This window comes from Biomphalaria glabrata, chromosome 15, assembly GCF_947242115.1.
Source record: "Biomphalaria glabrata chromosome 15, xgBioGlab47.1, whole genome shotgun sequence".
NCBI classification, from domain to species: domain Eukaryota; kingdom Metazoa; phylum Mollusca; class Gastropoda; family Planorbidae; genus Biomphalaria; species Biomphalaria glabrata.
In genome coordinates, this window is record NC_074725.1 from 19,360,213 (window position 1) to 19,387,722 (window position 27,510).

The 27,510-nt window shown below is 32.9% G+C and overlaps 1 protein-coding gene across 1 annotated transcript; it reads right to left on the reverse strand.

Moving 5' to 3' along the window:
- Nucleotides 1-305: 305 nt before the first annotated feature.
- On the reverse strand, nucleotides 306-27,424 carry LOC106056409 (elongation factor G, mitochondrial-like). The gene is made up of 19 exons (XM_013213136.2): nucleotides 27,239-27,424; nucleotides 16,142-16,189; nucleotides 15,741-15,863; nucleotides 14,877-15,009; nucleotides 14,220-14,424; nucleotides 13,684-13,800; nucleotides 13,121-13,194; nucleotides 12,774-12,850; nucleotides 12,416-12,573; nucleotides 10,504-10,585; nucleotides 9,096-9,233; nucleotides 8,480-8,581; nucleotides 7,471-7,665; nucleotides 6,865-7,017; nucleotides 6,146-6,238; nucleotides 5,802-5,877; nucleotides 4,934-5,002; nucleotides 3,720-3,880; nucleotides 306-2,261 (listed from the first exon to the last, which is right to left on the reverse strand). Exons 1-19 carry the CDS (start codon nucleotides 27,305-27,307, stop codon nucleotides 2,085-2,087), a joined length of 2,250 nt encoding a protein of 749 aa, XP_013068590.2. The 5' UTR covers nucleotides 27,308-27,424; the 3' UTR covers nucleotides 306-2,084.
- Nucleotides 27,425-27,510: the final 86 nt, after the last annotated feature.

Genomic DNA, 27,510 nt, shown 5'->3' on the forward strand with positions numbered 1-27,510 from the left:
GCTGGAGCACTTGCAAAGGTGACTACACACTTTGAGAGCCAAATGGGTCTGCATAGTCACGTGAAATACTGCATTCTTTCTTAATTTGTGGACTTGAAGACAATGCTAGTGTCATACAAGAAAGTTAATAAACACTAGAAACAGCTACAGCAGTAAAAATCTCTGCCTCAAGTTGTTAGGATGTTCAGTTTATAGGGTGTTCAGCTCTTTAATACACATGGAATCAGGTTTGAGTTTAAAATAATTAATATAGATGTTACAATTACGAATTAAAATATACTGACATATAAAAATTAAACAGCCTGTTGTTTTTTTTCATTTATTACATAAAATTTCATACAAAAGATTTACTTGTGGCATTCACATATGAAGAAAATGAAAATTAACTTATAAGATAATAATTGAAATACAGAAAGCTTATACACCCAATAGTATAAAATCACAAATGTTATGTTTTTTTTTAAGTTAAATCATGTGTATGTCAATACTATTTATAAATGACTCAAGTAGTGACTTGATACATACTTTCACTTGCCTCACAAAAAATATCCAGCTAAAAAGCTTCTAGTTTTGACTGACAATAAGTAAGATGTTCAAGTGTATCCACTAAGTATTATTGTCATAAACACAATAAGACTACAAGGACTTCCATTATTCCAATATTTTCAATGCCAGCATTGTAAATAATTTAAACTGTAATAAAACCAATTCTTAAACAATTCTTTGAAAATTACTATTGCCAAGAAAACAAAGTATCAAACACAATAATCCTTAACTGTAGTAGGGTTTTTTTTTTTTTTGAAGCATTAAATTATGCAGAATGTACACAAATTAAAAAAATATCATTAAAATTTAACTTTGGGTGTTAAAACAAAAGGCATGGTGGGAAGTCTGCTAGCCTCAAATGTAATTACTCAAGAAATTATTTCTGCCTCAACACTTTCAACTTTTCCAACCATTTAACAAAAAAAAAAAAAATATTAGCAATCCATTGAATAAAACTTTGTTGGATAAGGGAAAATGTCACAACATTCAAATGATATCAGTTGATATAATGCAATTTAACAATGGCTAAGTGAAGCCACGACAAGTGTAATTTGAACAAAACTTGATTTGCAAAAAAACCTGATTTGTGTACAAATTAAATACAAATATTTTACAAATATTAAACATTTGACCAAAATGTTGCTGATGATATTAAAATGCTCAACAATATCTCATTCTCACAGGCAACACTTTTCTCGCTGGACCAAGGCAAGTTAACAACAAATGTATGGCATGAAACATCTTGACCTATGAGATGGACTATAGACCACAAGGCCTGAAAGGGGAACTTTACTTTTTACTTTCTGTTTTTACTATGAGTTTATACAGGTTGTATACATACAACATTCTTATGCTGGTGCTCAAATAAAACATTTGTCTTTAATCCAGTGAAAAAAACAACAGATTTGATGTTTTGAAACATTAAAAAAAAAGGACTAGTTAAATCATCAGATGAATAATAATATTCACAGAACTTGTAAACATATGGTTATGAGCTAACATAATTTAAATAGATCATTTGAACCCCTTAACTGTGCTTACTAATGACAAGTTTAAACACTATACCATTACAAAATTGTCATCAGATGAGGTGGCAGTTCAATTTTTTACAATAATTTTAAAACAATAACTATGATTAACCAACAGTTTAAAAATACTGGTAGCCGCCACATATTGTCGATGTGCTGAAAATCCACGCATCACCAGATATATTGGTCTGACAAAAGTTACTCTCTACTGAAAATCCACAAATGAAAATAAAAATATTGCCATGATATACCAAATGATTCATGGTAAATGACACTGATTTTTCTAAATATACATTTCAACAATTTTAATAAAAATAAAATTATAAATTCAAATAGATAAGGATTTAAGGACCAGGAAATGCATCTCTCTTCAACAAAAGATATTTGTCAGCTAATCAATTCAACACTGATCAATTTTGTCAATAGTATGTCCAGTTAAAGGGTGCATTTAATATGTATCAATGTTTCCAATAGGGGAAGGGGTGGAGAGGCAACTAAACTGAACAATTATCAATTTTTTTTCTTTTTTTGCTGCTCGTCTGTAGGCCCTCGAAAGTCTTGCACCAGCTTGTCTTGGGTCTCTGACTTGGCTGGACAGTAACGACTGTATTCCATTGTGAATTCTCCTTTGCCTTGTGTCAGTGTTCTTAACTCAGTAGCATAACCAAACATTTCATTAAGTGGAGCCTGGAAAAGTGACAAGTAGCATTAACAAGTGTAGAACTTTTGAAATAATATCAATAAGGAAATCTACTTGAGTGATGATTATGGAAAATGACAAGAGTTTGAAAGAGATAAAGCAGTTGTCTGATTTACTGGGATCAAAAGTGCCATGGTTTAATAAAATGATCCTGCTGCGCTCTTCAGAATAAGGTTGTTGCTAAGAGTTCTCTTTGTTAGTAAGAGTAAGCTGATGTCTAAATGGGTCAGCTCTTATGGTGAGTACTTCTAAAGATGTGCCTCCTTAAACCTCGAGGAGAAAAATTGCCTCTGACAAGATGTCATCCCCAATACAGGACAGATGCCTAACTCATAAAATGGAGATGACAAACAATAGGCAAATGTTTTACACTGACTATAGTTGCATTCACCAGAACATCAATATTTGTTGTACACTCTAACCATTTTAAGCCCAAACCACCAAAGTATGAAAACAATTACAAAAAATGTATTGCAGCTTATGAGAAAAACATAAACTGAAAATAAGTATTGTTATTTTGTTACAAATCAAAAGGCTGTTTCAAAACAGTGTGAATTTTAACTGCCTTATCTTATATCAAGTACACATTACTTCAAAAGAGAAGATCATTATGTCTTGTACATTTCTTGTGTCAATCATATATCCTAATCAGCTGACTATTTAAGGTTAAAGTAGTGTAAAGACTTTGCTGGAAATGACCTTTTTTTTTTAAAAAAAAGGAATGTTTGCATTGCAAGTAAAAAAAATTACATGCTGGAGCACTCATAAATTTCAAATAACATTTCAGTGCTGACAGAGTCAAAGATAGTTATTATAACAAAGTGTGAATTAAGTAAAAGGTTCGAAAGGATACACCCTTAAAAAAAACATTAACATGATTTACTCTTCTTCATTCTCATTTTTATGAAGGGTTCAAACAAGTAATCCTATATCTGCAGTGGTTTCCAGATCAGGCAGTTCTCCATATAGTTTGGAGCCAGTGTCTTGTTCAGGCCTCTCTGTAGAGTATGCAGCTTTACAGGAAATGATCAGCATTCTCTAGTGATTTTCCATAAGGACAATTTTTGCTAGTCCCAATTTTCAGCCTCTGGAACATATGTGTCTTATTCTGTTGTGTCCATTTCTGAGGCAAAAAAATTACAGATTGTAATAGGCATCATTTTTCTTGAGATTGGAGAGAGAGCTGGTCCATCGTTCTGCTTTCCTACTCTCTTATTATTTTCTTAATTTCTTCTGGGTAAAGAGGAATTTTCATTTGTTGGTTCATTCTCCCATCTTTGGCCAGTATGTCTGCTTTTTCATTGCCTTCTATTTCATTTTATTAACATGAATGAAAGCATGACAACTATTATTTTACCTACACAAACATCTCAAACGGTTAGCATTACTTAATATTTATAATACAAGATAAGATAGTGTTCAAAGCTGCGACATTATGACATTACCTCACAATAAATGGTAAAAGATCCCTCATTTGTATCTGTGCCCTGGATAATGGCACTCCTCTTCACAACGTTCTCCAATACACTATCTCTGTATTCTTCCGGGGCATTGATTTCCACAAGCATCACAGGTTCAAGTACAGTCCATTGGCCTTCCTCAAATACTGACAAGAAAATGAAGACATTCTCAAGAATACTAGAAAACAGTTAAAAGCTAACACTGCAAAACAAAGAAAATATCTGAATGTTCAGAGTAAAGTTCAATCCCTTTATTGACTTAACTCCTCTTGGTTCAGTGAAATGCTTGCTATGATTATAGGGGATCTATTTTTTTGTGTGCTGTTGATTTTCAATTTTTTGTTTAATTTGAACCAAACATTGCTTAAATACCTAGAAACCGAGCTGTTGGCACTTGAATTCATCCTATCTTATAAACATGTAAGTTTTGCAATCTAAGAAGGGGGAAAAATATAAATATATATTCTTTAAATGTTTTGTTTTCATGACTGAGAGGTGTGGTGGCTGAGTGGTTGGCTTACAATCCAGAGGGTCCCAGGTTTGAATCCTGGGATTTTTTATTTCAGTCCACCCAGCTCTAATGGGTACCTGACATTAAGTGGGGAAAAGTAAAGGCGGTTGGTCATTTTTCTGGCCACAAAACATCCTCGTTAACTGTAGGCCACTGAAACAGATAACCTATACATCATCTGCCCTATAGGCCGCATGGTCTGAAAAGGGAACATTTTTTTTTGACTGCAAGATTAAAATTTGGTACCATTATGTGAAAAGTCTCAAAGTCATGGCATAGATGTGGATGTAATGTGACAAAGGTATAGGTACTAAAACAGTGAGTTAATCTGCAGTGTATGAAATACTAAGTCAAACAACCTTAATAAAAATAAATATGAACATTTCTTGATTATAATTAAAAACAGGCAGCGTGGCCTAGCAGCAATAGTCAAGAGTAAGATTCATACTCCTGGTTCAAAGTGTTCCATTGTTCACTGAGATTAGACCTACAAAACTTTAATAGCCATCATTAAGTTAGGATTTTAAGTGCTATTTGGCAAGCCTATTGTTTATTATAAATTTATGTGTACGATTGTCTACACTTTCAGTTAGCTTTCTTGATTCATCTAGGACTTTAACATGAACAGTATAACAGCAATCTACTCAGATATGTACATATAGAGGTATATAAAAGTTGTTCATTTTACCTTCTTTCATTGCCAGTTCTGTTGCGGTTTGAAATGCAAGATCGCTGGAATCTACAGCATGGTTGGCACCTGCAAGTTAAAGTAAAGTCTTTGTTAAGTAAGGCAGGTAGAGGAAACTGGATTATGTCAAATTTATTTGGCTCCAACATTTGAAGTGTAAGAGGAACAGTTGGAAAAACCCACTTTCTTTTAATTTGTTAGGGACAATTTGATGTACTAGAACATACATTGCAGTTTGGACCTTGATCAAATACATATACATTTAATCTTAGATCTATTATAGGTCTCTTGTTGATAAACAATATAATGGGTCTCTTAAACACTTTTTTTTATACAATTGTTAGTTATAATGTGAAGAAGCAGGTTGTCCTAATTGAAGCCTTCTTTTTAATGTTGAATGCTCCCCTACTCATATCCCTTTATTCACCATGCAAAACCCCTTTTTTTTGTACTCCCTCTATTGGAATGGCACGCATTATAATTCTCCACAAAAAGCATACATTTTTTCACCAGTGTCTTCCATACACACTGACTATTCTTCATCTTCTTCAGACATATTGAGATGAATAAACAAAGAAAAAGATTAATTAGGAGTAAAAATTAACCAATGGTCGATTTGAAAATTAAAGTGCTTAGTTGTTCCATGTACAGGATAAGTAATAGGGTTAAAAATTTCTAATTTTTTAATTCACCCAAATTCTGAGAATTAGTGAGGAATCATATTGGGCTGTGGCTTTTATAGAGAGAGAAGTTAACAGCCCTTTTTTTTTCAGGCATAAATGATAAAACATTAATACTTATAAAACATATAAATTCCTAGCCCAGGGAAAAAAATTACATAAACTATATAAATTTCAAAGCCACAGACCATCTTGAAGGCGCATCCTGATCCCAGCAACTTTGTGACCTGAAAGACCTCCTTTCTCACAGACTTTGAGGAAACCCTACAATATAAATTTCAGTAGAGAACATGCTTCCAAATTTAAAAAAAATAATATATCTAGTTCTACTCAAACTTATACAAAGATCTTAAAAAACATAAGGAAAGGAAAACATTATGAATTTTCTGCATCTGTTTGGCAAAAAACAATGTCTTTGGTGATTTCCTTTTCTCAGCAAAAAAAAAAAGCATTTGGTCTAATTAAATTTTTGATCAATGATAACAAAAAAATTAAAAATGTAAATTAAGCATAGAATTTTTAAAAAACTTACATTTTTAACAGATGGAATGAATTGTCTAGGTACACTAGTGCCAACTATCTCACTCACAAAGTCTAGTTTGGTGTTCTCATCTGGTGGCAGGGGCTACAATAAAGTCAAACAGATAGTTAAATGAATAAAAATCAGAGACATACCACACTATCAGGCAGTATATACTACTGTCTATTGATACCATGAGCACAAACTCTTTGTCTCCAGAACAATGCCCCCCAGTCTTTGTCAGATCAATGGTGTTTTTATGATAAATATTTTGATATTTGTTAAATGAATGGACTCATTTTTTTGAATGTTTAATGTGTTTGTAAGTGAAATAGCTACTTATGGTCTTCCAAAAGCATGCTCTTTTGTTTTTTAAAAAATGTTTTAAGTATGTTGTATCCACAACATCCACAATTTTGTAAAATGAGATTTACAAGCCAATTCATTTTCTGTTTGTCAAAATGGTGGAATATTGAATGTAACATAATGTGTGAGCATGACTAACCCACAGAGACCACCTACAAGTTTGAGTGAAACAATCTCTTTTATTATCAGGTTAATAATCTATTACTTATAATAAAGATATCTCTTTTAATAAAAAATAATCTGAATAATTTTGTTTCAAATTTTTATTTGTGAATGTTTTCATATATTGCAGTATGATTTTTATTTACTATATTGGTGAAAACATTGAAAGAAATATAAATTTAGAACACACATTTTGTATTTACCTCAACAACGCCAATAACCCTGGCATACTGTCCTTGACCTCCTGTCTGTTTCTTATGCAAGTAGTCAAAGTTACAAGGTGCCACTAGAGATTCTCTGAATGCTACTTTCGGCTTTCCAAGAACACATTTGGCATTATACTCTCTGTCTAACCTCTGGGGAAAAAAAAGTCACAAAATGATCAAATAACAGAAACAATAATTCATAGCTAGTCATGTTGCATACTGCAATTTTTTTACATATTTTTAAACTAGAACGAGTGTACAATTTATTTCAATTGCTGCAATCTGCTATAAATGAAGCTCAAAGAACATATCAAGGTTCATACTAGCTATATGAATTTATAAACTTTAAATTACAAAAAATATATTTAAAAAAAATCAGATTGACTATTATAAATCAATTTATTTTCAATTTATTAAAAAGAAGAGTAAGAAGAACAATTTAATAATATATTGCTTTTAAGTGCTTTAAGCTGAACTAATGCTTCCCCCAAATTCCTGCCAAAAAAATCAGTGACATCTTTTTAAATAATACGACTTAACACATTTTCTATTCCTTAACTATAAAAGCTTGTATGAAATCTGTTGCAACTAAGGCAGACTGACCTGAGCATAAATGTCAAGGTGAAGCTCGCCCATCCCTGATGCAATAGTTTCCTTCGATTCGTCATCCCAGTAAACTCGAAATGTTGGGTCCTCTTTCGTGAACCTGGCTATGCCTTTCGAAAAGTTGTCAATATCTGTTTTCTTTATAGGCTTAATGGACATGGATATGACAGGGTCTGGGATAAACATGGATTCCTGAAAGATAAAAATGATATTGGTTTCAATACTATTTATCAGAGATATCCAGGATTACAAAAAAACAATTTAAGTGAAATTTGATAAAGAGATCATTATGAGTGTATGAAAATAGTTGAACAGATAGAGAGAATGTAATATGCACTGCTATGTGACCTATCACCTTTACTCGCAAAATGACAGGCAATTATTGATGATGAAAATGTTATCCTGGATCAACTTTGCACCAACAAAAATAAATATTTGTTTATAAGCTAAAAGGGAAAATGATTTGGGGCCCCTCAAGGCTGCCACATAATGTTAACACCATAATATAACTTTAACTTGCTAAAAATCCTTTACTATCAATGTTACTTTTTTTTCTTTCTGCTGCTTAATACAACACTTTAAACTGTTCTTTTTCTTCTGCCTGGTTCTATGCCTTGTAAGATTGCTTTCATTCTCACATGCCCAAACTATAAGAGTAAGATAATGCTTAGTCATCAAACTGGTAAATAATATATTCAAAGACATAGGTATTTTCTTTGATTCTGAAAATTAAGGATGAGTCCAGTATTTCATATGACCACCCGAACCCAGCAGCAACCTGCATATTTTGTCATATTTCATGCAGACTAAACAATTGTTATGCTTTTAAAAATGGCCTTAAAATTAATCAACAGATAATATTAATAATGTTTATTGATCCATACAAAAGGAAATTTTATTAAAAAGCATAATTTTAGTTCAACTTTAATAACAATATTAAACAACAAAGATAGATAGAGCAGCTATAATAAGAGTAATCACAATGACAATAATGACAATAACATACCATAGATAAATGTAGATTTCCTTTCATAACAAAAGTGTCACCACTGGAGCATTCTATGCCAAACAGAGCACATATATCTCCAGCAAACACTTCTGTAACATCCTGTGTATGAAACAAGATAATAGAGTTATTTCTAAAATCTTTTTTTTTATATTTTAGTGGCTGTGCAAAGAAGGAAAAAAAAAAAGTTTTTACAATAATTTTTTTTATGTACAAAACTGCATTTAACAGACTTTAATTTTATGGACAAAGCAAAAATTGAGATATCAAAAATCAATTATTTACTTATTTAAAAGAGCAAATTTATTTATATATTTAATAGGTTCCAGGAAAGATGGACTACATTTATACTAAGGCTTGTCTTTGAGTCGGAAGATTATTGAGGAATGCAGTATTTCCCATAACTATAATTAGATATAAAATACAATTGTCATGTAAGGTCTATTTTACACATCTGTGCTGCAAATTTACATTCTGATCCTTGAGTACTCATCTTTAAAAAAAGTAATTGTTAACTAGTCTTTTTTTGCTTCAGTTTAACTTTCATTAAATTTGAATAAGTAGTAAACACTAAGCTAACAAACTTGGCAATTCATGTGCAAGCTTGTTTTATTACCTCCATTTCATCAGCATTCATTCTGACAAGTCTCTGTACTCTGGTTTTCTTTTGTGTTCTTGTGTTGATGATTGTGTCCCCTTTTTTCATGCCTCCTTGATAGACCCTCACGTATGTCAGCTGACCAAATTTACCAGCCTGAATCAGCAAACAAAAATTACTTAAACAAAAAGCCATATGCTAAAAAGCAATATAAGTACAAACATCACATAATAGTGTATATAACAGGGCAACCAGCATAATAACAACAAATAAAGTAACTTATTAAGAACAAGATTTGGCGCCTGACAAGGATACTAGATTTATTCCCTACTTTTTAACATCTACCTTGAAAAGATCTTACCTGACACACTGGAAGAATATGTTGGATTAATTAGTAACAGCAGAAGAACTATCAATATCATTTTGAAAATGATTTATCTTATCTTATAAAATACTGACACTATTTCAAAAAAGAAGATGATTACATCCTACAAATGTCCTGGGTCAATCTAGTCATGCATGTTATTCAGAGCTAGGCAGGCCTTAGAGTGGAACCCCCAGGGAACAAGACGCAGAGGAAGACCAAAAAGAACATGGCGACGCAGTGTACTCGAAGAAGCAGAGAAGACCGGGAAGAGCTGGGACACCGTCAAAAAGCTAGCAAGAGACCGTGGAGAGTGGCATGTTTTTGTCGAGGCCCTATGTTCCATGAGGAACTCAAAGGAGTGATGATGATGTTATTCAATGACTTAAACTCTGCAAAGTCTTTGGTTTTTCTGGCTGATTCAGGCAACCCATTCCATGCTCTAATAGCCTAGTAGACAATGAGCTGAACTATAGGATCTAGTGGACTAACAGCATTTTTGAGATCAGTGATGAGAAGATCATGAAAAATCAAAATGAGAGGCAGACATTTAAAAGGACACAAACTCAAGAGATCTTTTCTTTCAAATACAATGGTTAAAAAAACAAACAAATACTTCTGGTATACCATAATAGACGAGATTATTTCCTTTTTCTTTTGCAAGCCCCAAATCTGAGAAGTTCAATTATTCAGTTAACCTCTTAGCATGTCAAACATAGAAAAGATTAAAATAGATGAGGCTTGCAAAATGTGATAGGACCTTGTAATATTTTGATTAGATATGTTAAAGCCAAAAATCTAAATATGTATAGTAAACAATGGCTGTCCTCAGAATGTTGTCACCCACTGTACTGTGTGCTACAAACAGCTGTGTATTTATGAAATATAATTCAAGAATATCCACTATAGTTTCTAAGTCATTAGTCAAATTTATTGCTCTTTAGATTTCTTTATCTACCAAATATAATATATGCATATCATTCATCAAACAAATTCTACTGGACTTCTGCAGTTTCTACTTGCTGATGGGTTTGTCAGTTACTACTAAAAGTAAGTACTCACCTCAAGTTTAAAAGCTAGACCAACAAATGGTGGGTCCATGGAGCGTTCAGGATTCAAAGATATTTTCACAGCTTTATCAATGCTAAAAGAAGAGGAAAAAAAGAATGAAATATAGGGGCTTACACATTTCCCATCAACTAAATAAAATTATGTTTTCAATAAATTTATCTCTATTCACATGTTGGCATCCACAAAATCATAAACAAACCTACTAAACTACACTAAACTAAAATTTCATCTATTTAACTGCCTTGACCATATCTAATGTAATACTGATCGTTTCAACGAATTCCCCACTTTAAGACTGTTTTTGTTTTTTTATGCAACGGTAAATTAGCAAAGCGATGAACCCTTCAAACCCCACCACATCAGTAATGCTAATGGAAAAATGTATAGATGGCCTAATAAAAACTCCACTCTTCAACAAACTTTATTCCTAGCATCCAAAAACAATCCAATTCTACTCAAAAAGGGAGTTAAGCTAATTCAGGGGTTCTCAACCTGTAGGTCGAGACCCCATTGGGGGTCGAATGACTAATCGCCAGGGGTCGCCTAGGACCTCCAGAAATTTTTTTTTTTTTTTGTGTATTCATCATTGGAAGTTGTTGTTTTTTTTGTCCATTCCTACGTGCTGTAACAAGCAGATCTGAACCGTACTTGGTGTTCAAAACATTTCATATCCCGCCTGCGCCTTCTTCTTCCATTTTCAAGAACAAATCTTTAGGAAACAAAGTTATCCAGCTTGTTAGTTATTAAGTCCATATTCAGAAAGCAGACTTGATGCAGAAGATGACATTCTTTGTGCTATTGAATTCCTGATCTGGTGGAACAAAAACAAGCGCAATCTTCGCACCGTATCAAAGTCTGTTCACCATATTTGTCAAATTGTCACTTAAGTATGCAACATGTATATTTGTGAATATGCAATAGAAAAGTAAACAAATGTAAGTCTGAATAATAACCCTTTTTTTTTTAGCACAAATTTATTTATCTGTAAACGAAAAAAAAATTGTGGTTGGGGGAAATTATATTAGGGGGTCGTGGAACTAAAAAGGTTGAGCACTGCTGAGCTAACTTAAATCTAGATAATCCATGTGTGGAAGGTGTATTTTATAAGGGCAGCTGACAAATGGCTCCCTTTTGATAGAACTAAATAATACTGGATGAACAAAAGGTTTCTGAAGACTGCAAATACTATCTTGATAAGGAACATGAAAGAAAATAAAAAATGTAGCACATACAGAGGCATTTCTCTAATTAGCAATACAGGTAAAATATTTGCTAGGACGGTTGGGGGGGGGGGGGGGGGGGAGCCTTCTCCGCATCATACTTCTTGAGCTACGTTCATTTATTAATCTCTGGTGAATATGCAAAATGGACTATGGCTAGTAAAAAATTAATGAACATATTTTGTCAAACAAAATAAAAAGGCACTTGACAGCATATATACTAGCTGATAACAGTGCTTCGCGACATATATATTATATATACAAAAGTTGGCATAACGATTGCATTACACGATAGTAAAAAAAAAAAGTGTGCAAGTTTATTTGTTGTTTATTTTGACCAAAAGTCTTTCTGTATTCTCTAACTGAATGGCACACATAATACAAAATAATAACAATAAATGAACAACATCAGCAAAGTTTCACCATATCTCACACAAATCTCTCTAACTAAAGTCATCCTATAAAATCAGTAAAGTTTCACCATATCTCACACAAATCTCTAACTAAAGTCATCCTATAAAATCAGCAAAGTTTCACCATATCTCACACAAATCTCTCTTAACTAAAGTCATCATATAAAATTTGAAGAATAAAGTATAAAAGAAAGTGCACTCAGAAAAAAAAATGTTTCTTCCATCTCTCATTCCATGCATCATCATCACTAGTTAAGCTCTAACACATACCCTGCACTGTTGTCCAAGCAAATATTGTTGACTTCAGAAGGATTGGGCAGATAATCCAATACAGCATCCAGCAAGGTCTGAACCCCTTTGTTTTTTAATGCAGATCCCACAAGGACTGGGGTAAAATTTCTTTTGTTTGTCGTTCTCCTTATAGCAGCCTAACAGAAATAGTAATAGTTTTAATAAACATTTTTTCAACAGAGCAACAAATTCAGTTTTTAATTCTAAAAAAAAACACACAAAAAAACTGAAATATTCATTAAATGTGTTACATTGGGTACAATAAAAACAGTGTTCTATGTGAAAAGAAATAAATTACAGTAAAGTTGAACAAGGGAAAGAAAACAATCATTCTGACCTTGATATCTTGTTTTGTTGGAGTCTTCTCTTCCAAAAAGATCTCACCAAGTTTATCATCTACATTGGCTACCATTTCTGTACCAAATACAAGTTAATTGAAATAAGCACCAACCAATTATTTTCAGTCACACCTATTAAGCTAAATAATGTAGCAAGAAACAAAACTCCATAGATTTAAGTGAAGTGAGAATGTAGAAGAAGAAAGAGAACATACAAAATTAAATATTTGGGTAACAGCTCAGAACGTGATTAAGTCTTCTGAGTCTCCTGTAGTGATCATTGAAAACATTTCAAGAACAAATTGAACATGAAATGTTGAAGGGAAAAAAAAACATTTTCACCAACCGATCATTTCCTGTCTTTTATCTTTAGCCTCTGCTCTCAGGTCAGCGGGAATTTCATCTTCTCGTAAAGTTATTCTGTTGGAATAAGAATTTTAAAATCAATATTTTAAAATCTGTAATGATCATTATCTGAGTTCACTTATACGTAACTTAAAACAACTGCATAAATTAATATTTTTTAAGTCATGATAATTGCCACAGCACATGACGAGGTCACAAAACTATAGTTCACTACACTTGACCCTCAACTCTACCAAGATCAATGCTGTGAAAATATGTGCAACCTAGAATCTCCTCTACTATTGGACTGATGCGATTCACTTTAAGGAAACATGAGAGAGCCATTTCCTCAAATACATTACCCAAATGCTTTTCATATTGTGATTAATATTACAGACAGACAGAGTGAGTTGATATAAGCTTTGCAAAAATTTCTGTACACACTACTTGAACTATTAAAATTGTCTCCATAACTGGATAATTTTAAATTCTGATATATATATATAAATATATAATGTTAAAATAGATTTTAATTGCTAAACGAGAATGAAATAATCATCCTACCCAAATGGTTCTTCAAAGTAAATGGCTTTCTCCTCAATTAGATCAACAATACCTTTGTGATTGCCCTCCAGCCCAATAGGAATGTTGATGAAGGCAGCATTATGTTGTAGCTTGGACCTAGCGAGACCAGAGGAGACATATAGGGTACAAAAACATACATGAATCTTAGAAAATTTTCAAACTAATTTTTTGCAATGCAGATATAAAAGAAAAATAATTTGGTACAAAATATTAATTTCATTTTTGTTGATCTTAAAAAACAACAACATTATGTTTGCTAAATATTACATTTTAACAAAACATTTACATCTAAATATTTTATATTCAACTACATCATAACAATATTCAAAAAACTTAAAGCAATATTGGTAACAATAGAATTTTTGTTAATAGCTTGGAATATTAAATCAAAGTTTTCAATTGGAGTAGACTTATCAATATTAAGATTCCATAATGATCACATGGTACACATTGACTCTACATATGAATGTTTGTTAGGTACTTCATTTAGACTTGTAAGAAATACCATGACAAACCTGAGCTGGTGCATAACTCTTTTTGGATTAGAGCCCATTCTGTCTAGTTTATTGATGAAAGCCACACAGGGCACATTGTACCGCTTCATCTGCCTGTTGACAGTGTATGTCTGGCTCTGGACACCTCCCACTGCACACAAGACCAGGATGGCCCCATCAAGAACTCTCAAGGCTCTCTCCACCTCAACGGTGAAGTCAACATGGCCTGTAGACATTTATATAAAATTAAGTAAATTAGTTGCTTTGCTTAGGAATAAGCTTTAAATCCAGGTAGGAAAGATAAAAAAATCAAATTTCTTGCCATATTCATAGATCTTTCTTTATCAACATAAAAATAAAATATATAGGTAATAGTAGATTTCCATTGCTTATTTACTAAATAATGAGTTCTTTAGCGCCTAAAAAATATTTTTTTTTATTTTTTCCACAACATGTACACATTTTGCTGGTAATCATTTATAGCTGAATGAAAAATTGATTTAACTCTTAAGATTTGATTTGATGTAAGAACTCTGGCATTAGGCAAAATTTCTATTGACACAATTTTATAATTCAACTCAATATCAAAAGAATTTTTTTTTTAAATACCAGGAATTAAAAAAAAAAAAAGGTAACCTGCAAGGAAATAAACGAGATGGTACTGAGCTTTAAATGTACCTGGGGTATCAATAATATTTATATTGTGATCTTTCCACATCACATAGGTAGCTGCTGACTGAATTGTGATTCCTCTTTGTCTTTCCAACTCCATGAAGTCCATTTTAGCTCCCACTTGATCTTTGCCTCTCACCTTTACACAGAGACAAGAATGACATATATCACATTTAAATCTTGTGTTTAACTTTACCATGCCCACTGCTATAAAAAAAAAAAACTAAATATATCATACAAATATAGCTAGCTTAATATGACCAGATAATGAACTCTATCTAAATCTCCAGAGACAACACTAATCTGAAACATGGGGACACTTAAGGACTGTCCACAGTCAGAAGGTCCAGATTTTGGTAAAAAAACATAACAAGATATTTTCAAATGTTTAAAGAGTTAAAAAAAAACAGAAGAAAAAGATCCTAGCAGCTTCAAAAAAGAATCAACCATAATCTTCAAATGCAAATATAGAATCTAATAAAACACTCAGAAAAACACAAAGATAAAAGCACATTCCTTGTACTATATGTTAGGACATATTGGTACAAATGCTCCCTCTTACTAAGTGCTATTAGAGAATGGAATGGGTTGCCAGAGTCAGCCAGGAAAACCAGTGACTTGGTAGAATTTAAGTCATTGATTAACATGCATGACTAGATAGACCTAGAAATTGTGTTGTCATCTTTTTCGAAGTAATGTCTGTTTTTCAAAAGATAAGTGGCATAAAGAAATGTAACTGAACATGCCCAGTCTTGTTGTCATCCACACTGGATCAGAGAAGAAACTCTTATTTAAACCACCAAGGTCGGATAACAGTAGCTTACTTGGTGTGAGGAGAAAGAAATTGTTGCTGAAGATATTGTTCATTACCTCATGCATCTCATCCACTCTCCCTGTGTAGAAAAGCAGCCTCTCTGTCAGTGTTGTCTTGCCAGAGTCAATGTGAGCAGACACACCAATGTTTCTAATTTTAGTCACATCTTCAATCACTTCCTGTAGAGAGACCAATCAAAATGTAATTTGTAACCATAGTCATTAATCAAACAATAAATCAATTAACTGTTTCAATCTTGTTTTAAAACTGTTTCTTTATTTGAAATAAACATAACAGTATCACAAAAGGGTTAAGGAACATTTAAATTACTCTAGTAAGTTAAAAATTTTATCAGCATGTAATGATGATTGAAAAAAAATAAATGAAACTAGTTAAAAGAGCATCAGTGAAACTATTTAGTTAATTGAATATTCAAAGATAATTTGTTCCAACATACCCCAATTTTTCTAGTTGAATACCAGCAGACTAGACAAGATTTGTTAATCTGGAGACAAAACAATATACCAGTAAATATATATTTATAATGACTAAAAATGTCTTACTAATTATAAAAGTCAGTATTACCAGCCTGTATAATATAAAAGATAGTATACAGTACTTCAAATATATTTTTAATCAATTAAATAATTAAGTATCAATATTAGATCTAACAATTTAATTTAAAAAACTGATTTTTTTTGTATTTGATAAGAGTAAAGTGAACTCAATTTCAATAGTATATTAAAGTAAGGCTTCTATAGTTTAGATATCAGGTCTTGTAATAATAATAATAATTTTATTTATAAAGCGCTGTTAATAAACAAAATGTAGGCTCAAGGCGCTGTAATAACATTGCAAACACAAACAGGACAGCTAAAATGACAAACTAATCTAAAAAAGTTATTAACTATTCACAATAACATTGTACAAACCCCAACAAAATGTATGCAAACTAGAGTTGGGGATCGAAACCAACTTTTAAAGTTCGGGTTCGGTTTGATGACAAGTATAGGTCAGGTTCAGTTCAGTCAGGTCCTAAGTTCAGGTTTGGCTCAATTTGATGTTATCAAATTATGTAATAGCAAAATTAAGTTATAAGGTTTAATGCGATTTATTAGTTAAAACACTTTCATTTGAATTTTACATAATAAAACAAATACTTTGCAACATATAATAGACCTATAGGCAATACTTTTTCCAAAACTATGTTGCCTACATAAATTTAAAGCGTTGTAAAAATTTCTTAATGGAGATAGAATTGAAGATGCAGCAGGGTTTTGCTCAAGTCTGCAAGGGGTTTAATTCCGGGCGAGTCTCAGCGCTAAGCGTATTCTTACCTTTTTCTCTTAGTAAGAAAAGAGAATTTTTAAAAAAAGGCTAATATTGATGTGTTTTCTTACAGAACGCACTATTCATTCTAATAAATAACCGTCAAGGGCCATATTAAATCTAATAATAAAGAGGCAGCCCTGACCAATAGTATTATCTGAGGGACATTCTAGGTAGGCCTACATATTGCGCACATACTTCTGTAATGGGCGTAATCTTTTTAAAAAACATTCTTCTTGTTAAGACGTCTCTGTCAGGGACGTTTTTTTTTTCACACAAAAGTCGTCACCATAATAAATTGCAATAGACGGAAGAAATTTGACTCTTCTGAGACAAAAAATCCAGAAGAATCACACTATCGGAGATGTTTTAAAATGTTTCCTTCAAAACGTTTTGACCCATATTGTCGCATATGCGCCTCGTAAAAAGCAATCTACATTTAACAAGGTCTTATTAGGACTTATTAGAAGATAAATCCACATTTTACTAATATTCAGATAAGTTACACTGAAAATAAAACAATTTTTTTTACGCCCTCTCTCTTTGTTAGTTGGTCGTTAATTTGCCGCTTACAAACTGCTAGTACAATTGTCGGTAATCATGAATGTGAGCGTCAAAAATTATTTTTCGCGACATTCCTTGTTGTCTCTTCCTGGCCAAAAATAAATCCAGATTTGTTTATCAAAAATAATTTTGGCATCATTAAGTGCTGCCAACTAAAAATGAGAAACACCCATTATGTACAGATGTATTAATGTTAGACACAATAATTTAGACCACAATAAAATAGTTCTTTTTTTTTTTAAAAGATTTATTGCAATCAATTTTTGTGTGTGTGCTAAATAGATGTTACTTTTCATTGTCACTGAATTATGAATTATTACAATCTCTGAGTAAATTCTTTTATTTTTTTGTGAATTACCTACGTCTGTATTTTATAGGACAAGATCTGGATTGAGATTTTTTAAAAAATAGCTTTTATGAATTGCTAGACCAGATTCCATATATATTATTTTAAATAGTTTTTATTTTCATAAAGATCATTTTTCATGCTTATAGCATGCTCAGAGCACTATGGTCCAATCTGTTTTCAGGATCACTTGGGGGGGGGGGGGGGGGTATCCAGGGAAAATGTTTTCAGTAATGCTTTTAGTTGCTCAGTAAGCACAACTCTTGAGTCCGATGTTGAGAACCCCGAGCCTCTTTATATGTAGCTATCACAAGCCCAAGCGTTTTATGTCTCTCACGCTTGTCATATAGCGATTTCTATTTATTTATTTCTCTTGCTGTATTTTGAAAGTACGGTAAACGATGTTAAAAAGGGTAATTAATTTATGTAAAAAAGAAAAAAAAAGCTTATTATTATATAGTGAGTAGCATACGCCGATATTTTTCAGAGCCTGCCTTAGGTCACTGCAACCTATGCGACCGCAGTGAGCCACATAGAACCCACTCTAATCCAAGGTGTAAATTATTAAAACGAAACCATTTTATAACTTATAACAGATTTTCCATGGTCTTCTGGTTTACAAGAAGCTCCTGGAAGGTGACTTCTCACAATTTATGGATAAAAGATACTTGCGTGTGTATGCCTACTGTAATAGTCCTGCCTTGTATTTGTTGATGGCTGTCGGACTTCGACACTCTGGAGGCCTCAGACAGGACAGGGATGAAGAGCCCCATGTCCAGGCCTGGTGGTTGGATAAAAGCAGCCTTTCTAACCATCAACGGGATAATGGCGCCTACGGCGCCGACGCCCTACTGGACTTCACTGAAGGAGGCATGGGCAGAGGCGGCCTTAGCAGTGCGCGGGGCCCTAAGCCGTAAGTGTAGACTATATATCCATACCACATCACATCACTAAATGTCTCGTCCGCCTCTAATGCTGTAGGTCTTATTTTTGCTACAAAACATAGTACCTTACTTATGTACTGTACTATTGGCCGTTTGACTACATTACATAATGTACTTTATGAAAGATTTTGCCTTAAAGTTTAATCAACGTAACTAATGATTAAGACATTTGTTCATGAACAATCAACAAACTACATAATAATATTTCTGCTAAACACTCTGAAGGTTAAGATTATGGCCGCCGCAAGAAGAGTGCAAAAGGTCGATTGTTGATGCGAATAATGTGTGCTTGGACTCCTTGGTGCTTTCCCCACATTGAATCTCTAACGAGTATGTGACAGAAACCTATGCCAGATGTTATGTTCTGGTGTCTGGGCTGTAAATTGTTTGATAGTAAATATCGAGCCTTTCCTGTTTCGTGCAATCTTTAAGCGCGCGAGAGAGTTGTCATGTTTTTTTATACCTTCAAATCAATTAACTTCTGATACGAAGCAACTTAGCATATAGTGATTTCACTGAAATAAAGTTTATGAGGATAAGCTATATAATTGTAATAAACTGGAATAAGCTAATCTGTAGTTCATGTCCGACCATGTACGCTTTATTATGGGCTTGCAATTCAAAATTCTGTAGCACGTAGTGGTGACGATTTTTTTTTTCATTTGCACATAATTATAGCTATCATTATATTTAGTAAAGGCCTAGAATATGATAAAATGTTGTTTTCTTTTTGTCTTGGAGGAAAAATTCTAGGCAGCTGTCAATTTGAGAAGAATTTTGAGTTGGATGGCTGTCTGGTCGTGCGGTTTGCGTGCTGGATTGTCGTTCAGATTTATTGATGGTCAAGGGTTCAAACCCTGCACGCTCCCATCCCCCGTCGTCCTGCGAGAGGTTTGGACTAGGAAGTAATTATCTTCAACTCTGAAGGAACATCCGAAACATGTAAAACATTTTACGAACAAACAAAACAACATGTTTGGTGCATTTTAAAATATTTAGGCCTACTATAAGTGGAACCAGACAAAATGCTTTATGTGTAATCAGTGCCTGCTTCTCGTGTGCTTCTGATGTGTGTTTTAATTGTAATCAATTATTCATCTGTTCTTGAACCTGTTTCCGTGTTATACGTTGCAGTCTGTCCATCTTAGCATATGTGGCCGCTCAAAAGCACACAAGCAGTCACATTAATGACATAATCAAAAACCAAACTGACCATGATTAGGAACACTTCAGGGATTGCATCTTGAGGAAGGCGAGACTATTCGCAGACAAACTAGGTAATGAATTAGTGCTGCCGATAATTTGTAGTCGACATGAGACACACCAAGCAAAAAACATGTGTTTGGATTTTGGGATTATTAAAGAGCACTGCTTTACAGTCCGTATCTGGATTCGTTAGTTTCTTCGTTAACGTCTCTCTTTTCAAGCAATACTAATGCTCAGTTCAACCTGTTTTGTTTACATCCTAAAACGATGCAAGAGCATGTAACAAGTAGGCCTATTTATCTACTTATCTTATATCATACAGACGTTACTTAAAAAAAGAAGATGAATACGTCCTACGCGTCATGCATTTACAGTGAAATTAATATCGCATAGGCAGGGGGGGGGGCAAGGGGACACCAGCTGTTTTCTTTAATATGCTCGGGGGAAAAAATTGAAGCTATGACTTTGAGCCATAGGTGGTAACTTGCATCCCCCTGCAAAAAATCCTGCGGGCGCCCATGAACACCCAATATATCTTGTCTATGAAATATACAATGAAATATGTCTTGATGTGAAATGAAATCTACATGTTCTTAGCAGCTTGTTGCCCAGATACTTAACTACTATTAAAGACGAGCACATCAATTTCAACACATAAAACTAGTCAATTAAACTTCATACAGACTTTTATAATTGCTTAAATTCTCACGTGACTTCTACTGTGACCTAATCACTTCTCTTTACATCGCTACTTTTCTAAAATCTTCTAACAACTCTCAGGTCGACCGACTACTAGCCTACTTAGTTACTAGACTTGTAACAACTCTCAGGTCGACAGACTACCAGCCTACTTAGTTACTAGACTTGTAACAACTCTCAGGTCGACCGACTACTAGCCTACTTAGTTACTAGACTTGTAACAACTCTCAGGTCGACCGACTACTAGCCTACTTAGTTACTGGACTTGTAACAACTCTCAGGTCGACCGACTACTAGCCTACTTAGTTACTAGACTTGTAACAACTCTCAGGTCGACCGACTACTAGCCTACTTAGTTACTAGACTTGTAACAACTCTCAGGTCGACCGACTACTAGCCTACTTAGTTACTAGACTTGGATTTCCTTCTACGTTTTCTTTTTTACACGGCTACTACAGCTTGACTTTCTTCTTAAATGGCTTATAGCCTTGCCGATTCTTTTATCCGTGGTTCAATAGAAGCGAGTCACAATGTCATCCTTTCTAGCTCTATATTGGCCAAAATCACCTAAATATTAGAAACTACTACAGGATTACTATTTTACTATTTTACCAGTGACTCAAATACAACAGAACAAAACATAATATTGATCTTATATTTAGATCTAGGCTATGAGAGGTTTCTGTAAATCTCGTTAAGTGTGTGACTTTCTGGTTGGATTTAGCTCTGAGAATGTCAAATGGTAACAAAAAAAAAAGCAAATTAACACACAAAAAACAAGTTCAGCATATATTTGTGTTATTGCAACTTTATTAATATAATTGTTAGAAAAAAAGAGTTTATATAGTTAATTATATAATTTACGCCTACAAACAAGCGTGCATCACCGGTTTAAGCAAGTGTAACAAAAAGAATATCTCAGAATACTAAGTTGGCAACACCTCTGTGACATCATTGTAAACAAAATGGCAGCGTGCTGAGCAACCTTGACGTCGCTAATGCTTTTTGTTGATGTCATATAAATATAAAAGTCCTCTGTTTTACAAGAAAATCTTTTAAAAACACAATTTAGGGATGTTACAAAATTTTGAAAAAATTTTTTTTAAAAAATTAATTAATATACCATTAAAGCACATGATAAGAGCTTTCTAATGATATATACATTATTGTTGTAGGACCTACAGTTAAAAAAAAATGATTTTTTTTAACGCGTTTTGGCTTTACATTAAGGTTAATGGAACGTTGTGACAAAATGATATGAAAAAGAAAAACGCGTACATTTACGCAAGTTTTCTACTTGTAGACTAACATTATATATCAAATTAAAGCTTAGAGTGTGCATAAAATTAATATCTATTTATTGTAAATAAATTCTTTTATGTTTTAATTATTATTATTTTTTTTAAATTCCTTTAAATAATACACTTTTTAGACGTAAATACTTCCACAAAATATTTTTTTATGTTTATATTGTTTTATAATTGATAACAAAAATTGATATTATTGAAAAGAGCTTGTTCTCCAGTTAATTAAACCAAAAAAAAAATGTTTTTATTTCAAATAGAAGAGAAGTTATGATTTTTTGTTTAAATTAATTTTTTTTCCTTCTTTATCTTTGTATTTTTGGTTTCCGATTTTGATATTCTGTTATTAAAGCATGCATATCTTTCTTACTATTTAATTTTTTTTATTCAAATTTTAAGACTTTTTAAACATGTTCTTTATAGAATTATATGACATCAATCTTTCATTTTAAACTATTTTTATTACTTTAGAATCAGAATTTCAGTGCATGATTTTTTTTTAATTCTTAGTTTAATAATGTTTGATAAGACCCACTAATTTAAAAAAAAAGTGCCAATAATTACATGTAAACATTATTAGTTGGAATCAATTAGGCAAAATAATTTTTCAAAATTTAAATGTGACCTTGGCACATATTCATAAATAAAAAAATAATTTAAATATAAACTTAAAATTGAGAATATATATACAAAGCGCTGGTGGCACTGGTAATATTTCAGTATTTACAAGTATTTACATTTAAGACATTATTAGGTCCTTAAAAACAACATCACATGCTAGTGAGAGTTTGGAAATATCATAGTCTTCTGCTAAGCTATCATCATCTCCCTCTTTCCAATAAGCCACAACATATTTTTCAGGATCATTTTTTTTCAGGCGTTCTATCCTTCCTAAGTAAATGACAGGTCCATTGTCATGCCATGTATGACATATACGTCTGCCAGATGCTTTGCCAGCAAGTAAATCATAAATTTGATCCACAGATGTATCAGTCATCTCAGGAAATGTTGCTTTGATTACTTGTTTATTTAATGCAATATTTTTCAACATTTTCTCAACATCCTTCCTTTTTTTATCCTCTTTTTTTTGTTTCTTTTCTTCTGACCTGCGTTGCATCTCCTTTAGAAGTTCCGAATTTTTGAATCTGTTTCCTTTCCTCTTACTACGTGCAGCTCCAATGGCCCATGATATAATGCTATCTCTGTCTGGATCCGTCATAGAATATAAGTACTTCATTGTTTTGTTTTTTTTAGCACAAATTTTAGAAGAAATAAAACACATAGTGGCATTCGGAGATTTTGCCTTTGCTGCACTAAACATTCCCATCAATTCCTCACTATCCATATTGTGTGGTCTACAAGTCTCAGTTTGAATTTCAATGTCCTCATTTGGAATAATATCAAATAAATTCACATATTGTTTTTCAATAACTTCTGCCACTCCAATTAAACACAATTTCAACATATTTTCAAGTTCCTCATCTTTAGGTGAAAACACAATCAATGAATTCCAAACAGGATCCTCAGCATCCATAGCATTGTTGAAAAAGTCTAGCTTCATGGAAAATAACAACAAAGGATGAGCAACAGATTTCTTAATACGCTCCAGGGCATCTTTGATGATTTCTATTGCTTGAAAATAAGCCATCCTTTCTGTTTTTGGGATGTAAAATAGCTTTAACCATGGGGCTGTTAGAAGTTTACCTACCATTCCTAAGGCACACATTTGTTTTTTTGCTGTCTCATCACAAAAATCTTTCTCTACAGCTGATTGTAATCCTCCACAGGTGAGACTGTAATTTCTTAGAAAATCTAACAGGATGGTGTAATGGTGTATGAATAATCCACAAATATGAAATAAAATGTGCAATCTGTTGCCTCTATAGCGAGGTATAAGTCCTTTAGGTAAATTATTTTTAATCAGAAAACACACAAATCCTTTTGGGTCTCCTTTACTGTTGATGAAGCGCAGTTTATTAATTTGTAGAACTAAATTTGCTGCCATACATTCTTTCCCATATAAATATCCTTTCTTAGTCTCCAATGTTTTTAATTCAGCTTTGCATCTACTTGCAATAGTGTCCAGGGGGTGAAGATTACATTTCAGCTCATTCAAAGGTTTCTGCCATATATCACACACTCTTCTTATTGTCGCATGGTTGACTGCTGCCCGATCACTCATTGTGTTTGAGATGTTATTAATTATTGTCTCTCTACAGGATTCATAATCTAGCTTCTTGTAGTCAGCGTAGAGGTGTGCTAAGTCATCAACTGCGGAAGTAATATGCTGCTCGTAATCTTCTGCCGTCCCACCACTTAACGCATCCAGTGCAAGAACAAAACAATCATTTTTCGTTGTAATATGAATGGCGTTGACATGAACATCTTCCTGTGTAGTGGCATCAAATCCAAGGGTTAAGTTTTGTGTTGACATTGCTACATCTGCTGCTTGATATTGTGCAATCACACCTAATTCTCTCTCCATTTCCTCTGCAGAACTCCTCTGAGGTATAGAACCAGCTGTGATTCCCATAAGCTTAGCATAATTTGCAATAATAGTAGGAATGTAACCTGTTGAAACTTCACTATCTATAGCCTCATAAACAAGAAGGCGCATTGCACTGCTGTAGGTTTTTTTGTCTTTCTTGGCAATGAGTTGTTTCTCTTCATTACATTTTTCCTCTAAAAGTAAATAGTCATGTTCCAGTTGTCGAATTCTTTCATTCTTCTCTTCCAGTTGTTTTAGTAGATATGAAGTATCTTTGGATTTGCTCAACAATTCTCTAGTTTTTTGTCTTTCTCTGGTATACAAACTTTTCATTTTTAAATAAGCATCCTTTCCAGATAGTCTCTTGGCATTTTTCAGTTCTTGCCTGAGTAGAGTAATTGTTGAGTTCTTCCTCTTTATAGATTGCTTCAACACTCTAACTAAGTTTGGTAAATGCTTCACTTTGACTTTATAGCCAGCAAGATTTTTTTTGTATTGCTCTTTATCTTTAATCCTGGACTGCGACAAATAAGAAATTCTTTTTTTTAATTTCTTCTTCCTAGGAGTACATTCCTCTTGTCTCAGGTTATAATTCTGTTTATCATCAGTTTCATAAATTAATTCAGATGACAGAACAAATGAATCCGTAACAGTTTCCTTAGAATGTTGTTCACTTATAATCAGCACATCAGGTTTGGCATCAGTTGAACTTAATGATAAAGTAGAAGTTAATGGTTCTTCTGTAGCACATAGTTCAACAGCTGGTTTACTTGTCAGTGTTGGTTCAGGAACAGTTGCAGTTGGTACATGAGCAAATACTTTATTACATAGTTCTTTGAACTGAGGTAAATTCTTACCAATCTTTTTCTTCAATTTTTGCATTAAGCCAATTAAATGGTCCACTTTTTGGGATTTTATTTGTAGTCCAAATCTGGAACTTATTGCTTCTGCAGTAATAGTAGAAGAACTATTTTGGAGGTAAATATATAATACATGACCATTGAGACATAATCGACTTGAATCACCCGATCCAGGACTAGGCAGATCATTGTACAACTCTGTAAGATGCTTATGGATAATAGAATTTTGGTTTATTTTGGCTCGTGTGTGCTTAGGCATTTTTTCCTTTCAGGCTGACTTATAATTAGATTTAGATATTTTATTATATTTGTTACTAAGTTTGAGTCAACTAAGTAAAAAAAATGTGATACGGTTGATGAATTAATTATTAAATTAACTACTAAGACTTAGACTTAAAAGTAAACTCAATAACAATAAAATAACTGGATCTAGAAACTAAGATTGATAAATATTATTAATTATAAGATTATTAAGATAGTTGATGTTTTTTTTTTTTTATATAGAATCAAGTCTACATTAGATTAGCCTCGCGTGATTAGGTCTAAATTCAGAACTGACTAGTTTAAGTTTAACTAGTTTAGTAGTTAGTTAAGTTAGGTAACGCAAAAGTAGCCTACAGTAGGTAGACCTAAAAATATAAACAAAAGAGATCGAGATGGTATCACTATTAGTAATAGTACTAGTAGACTAGATCAGTAGTCAGTAGATCATCTACTGATCAGATCTAGAATCTAGTAACTTAGTAGAACAGAACTGAGAAGTCAGAAGAGACTAGGCTGAGTCACTAGACCTAGACTCTACTTCTTTAGTTCAGTATGTAACAATAAACTACTGACTACCCCCCTATAGTCTAGAGATCTACTAATAGCTAGATCTAGACTTAGATATACTTATTTTGTGATAAAAAAATAGTAACTTGTATTAATTAATAGATCATATATGTTAATATAATATTTAAAAAGTCTTGTGAATCTCACAACCAAAGTTTTTCGTGCCAAAAACTTTGATCATAGCCAATCAAAGTGTGCCAAACAAGTCACGTGACCACGCTTTTGTCTGTGGCTTTTCAAAATGGCTACCCAAAAATTACGAGTGAATTGTCAAGGCTTCACTCATGGACTAAAAAATTTATTGTAATCAAAGTGCTCCACCTAGAAAAGAACCAAAACCACGGTAATTTAGCGCAAAAAATGCACTACAATTCTATATAAAAAAAATGCGTGGGAATCCCGACCTTTTTAAACCGTACACATGAAAATTTAACGTAAATTTCAATTAATAAATTAATGACCTTTTTCTCCACATGGCTAAGCCAAAATCGATTCCAGATCGCCATTTTTATTGTTACATCAAAAACTATAACTCTCTTACAAAGAAGTATTCATTAAGTGGATTAACAAAGTGCGCCTTTGAGACGTATAATAATTTGCCGGAAAAAAACCGAAACACTTTTTTGGCGAAAAAAAAGGGGCGTGTCGGCGGAAATTGTAACATCGCTACACAATTTATATTTATTAATTGAATTTTTTTAAATAATTTGAATTTTCGGCGAATCATTAATTTTTGACGCTCATCTTCATGATTACCCAATTGTCAATTGAACCAATAAAGGCGTTTTATATTTTTACTTAATAAACTTTAAGAGAAATATCTTCTTCATTGATAAATGATGTGATGATTGATAGATTGGTAGTTCTAGAATCTAGACGACTTAAGACTTAGACTTAGAGTACTTAGACTTAGACTGTCACTTTAGTCTTAGGCTTCCTAAACTCTAGTCTAATTATTAAATTAAAGAAGTTTAATTTCAAACCTGATTTTGAGAAAACAGATTTTTTATTGAGGTAAAGCTCTGAATAAGGCCTGGAATCCTCCAACTCATTTTAGATACGACGGTGTTTAATATTTAGCCAGACAGTATACTGGATCTATCGGCAGTATCGGCAAGTTAATGTCCTTGAGTTTTTACAGTGTGTGAGCTTAAAACCATCATGAGTAGATTTTTTCTTAAGAGTACTTTCCCTTTGGCAACGGTTAATACGCTTTTCGTATGTGTCGAATTATTTAGAATCTACTACTAAATAT

Bases quoted from the DNA above. Each gene is read 5' to 3' on its own strand.
- LOC106056409 (XM_013213136.2), bottom strand. From the start codon at position 27,307: ATGAGTTGGAGGATTCCAGGCCTTATTCAGAGCTTTACCTCAATAAAA. The intron at 13,195-13,683 runs GTAGGATGATTA...TTATTCCAACAG, and splicing joins TACTTTGAAGAACCATTTGG to AATAACTTTACGAGAAGATG. The intron at 5,003-5,801 runs GTCTGTGGCTTT...TTTAACTTGCAG, and splicing joins CAGGATGCGCCTTCAAGATG to GTGCCAACCATGCTGTAGAT.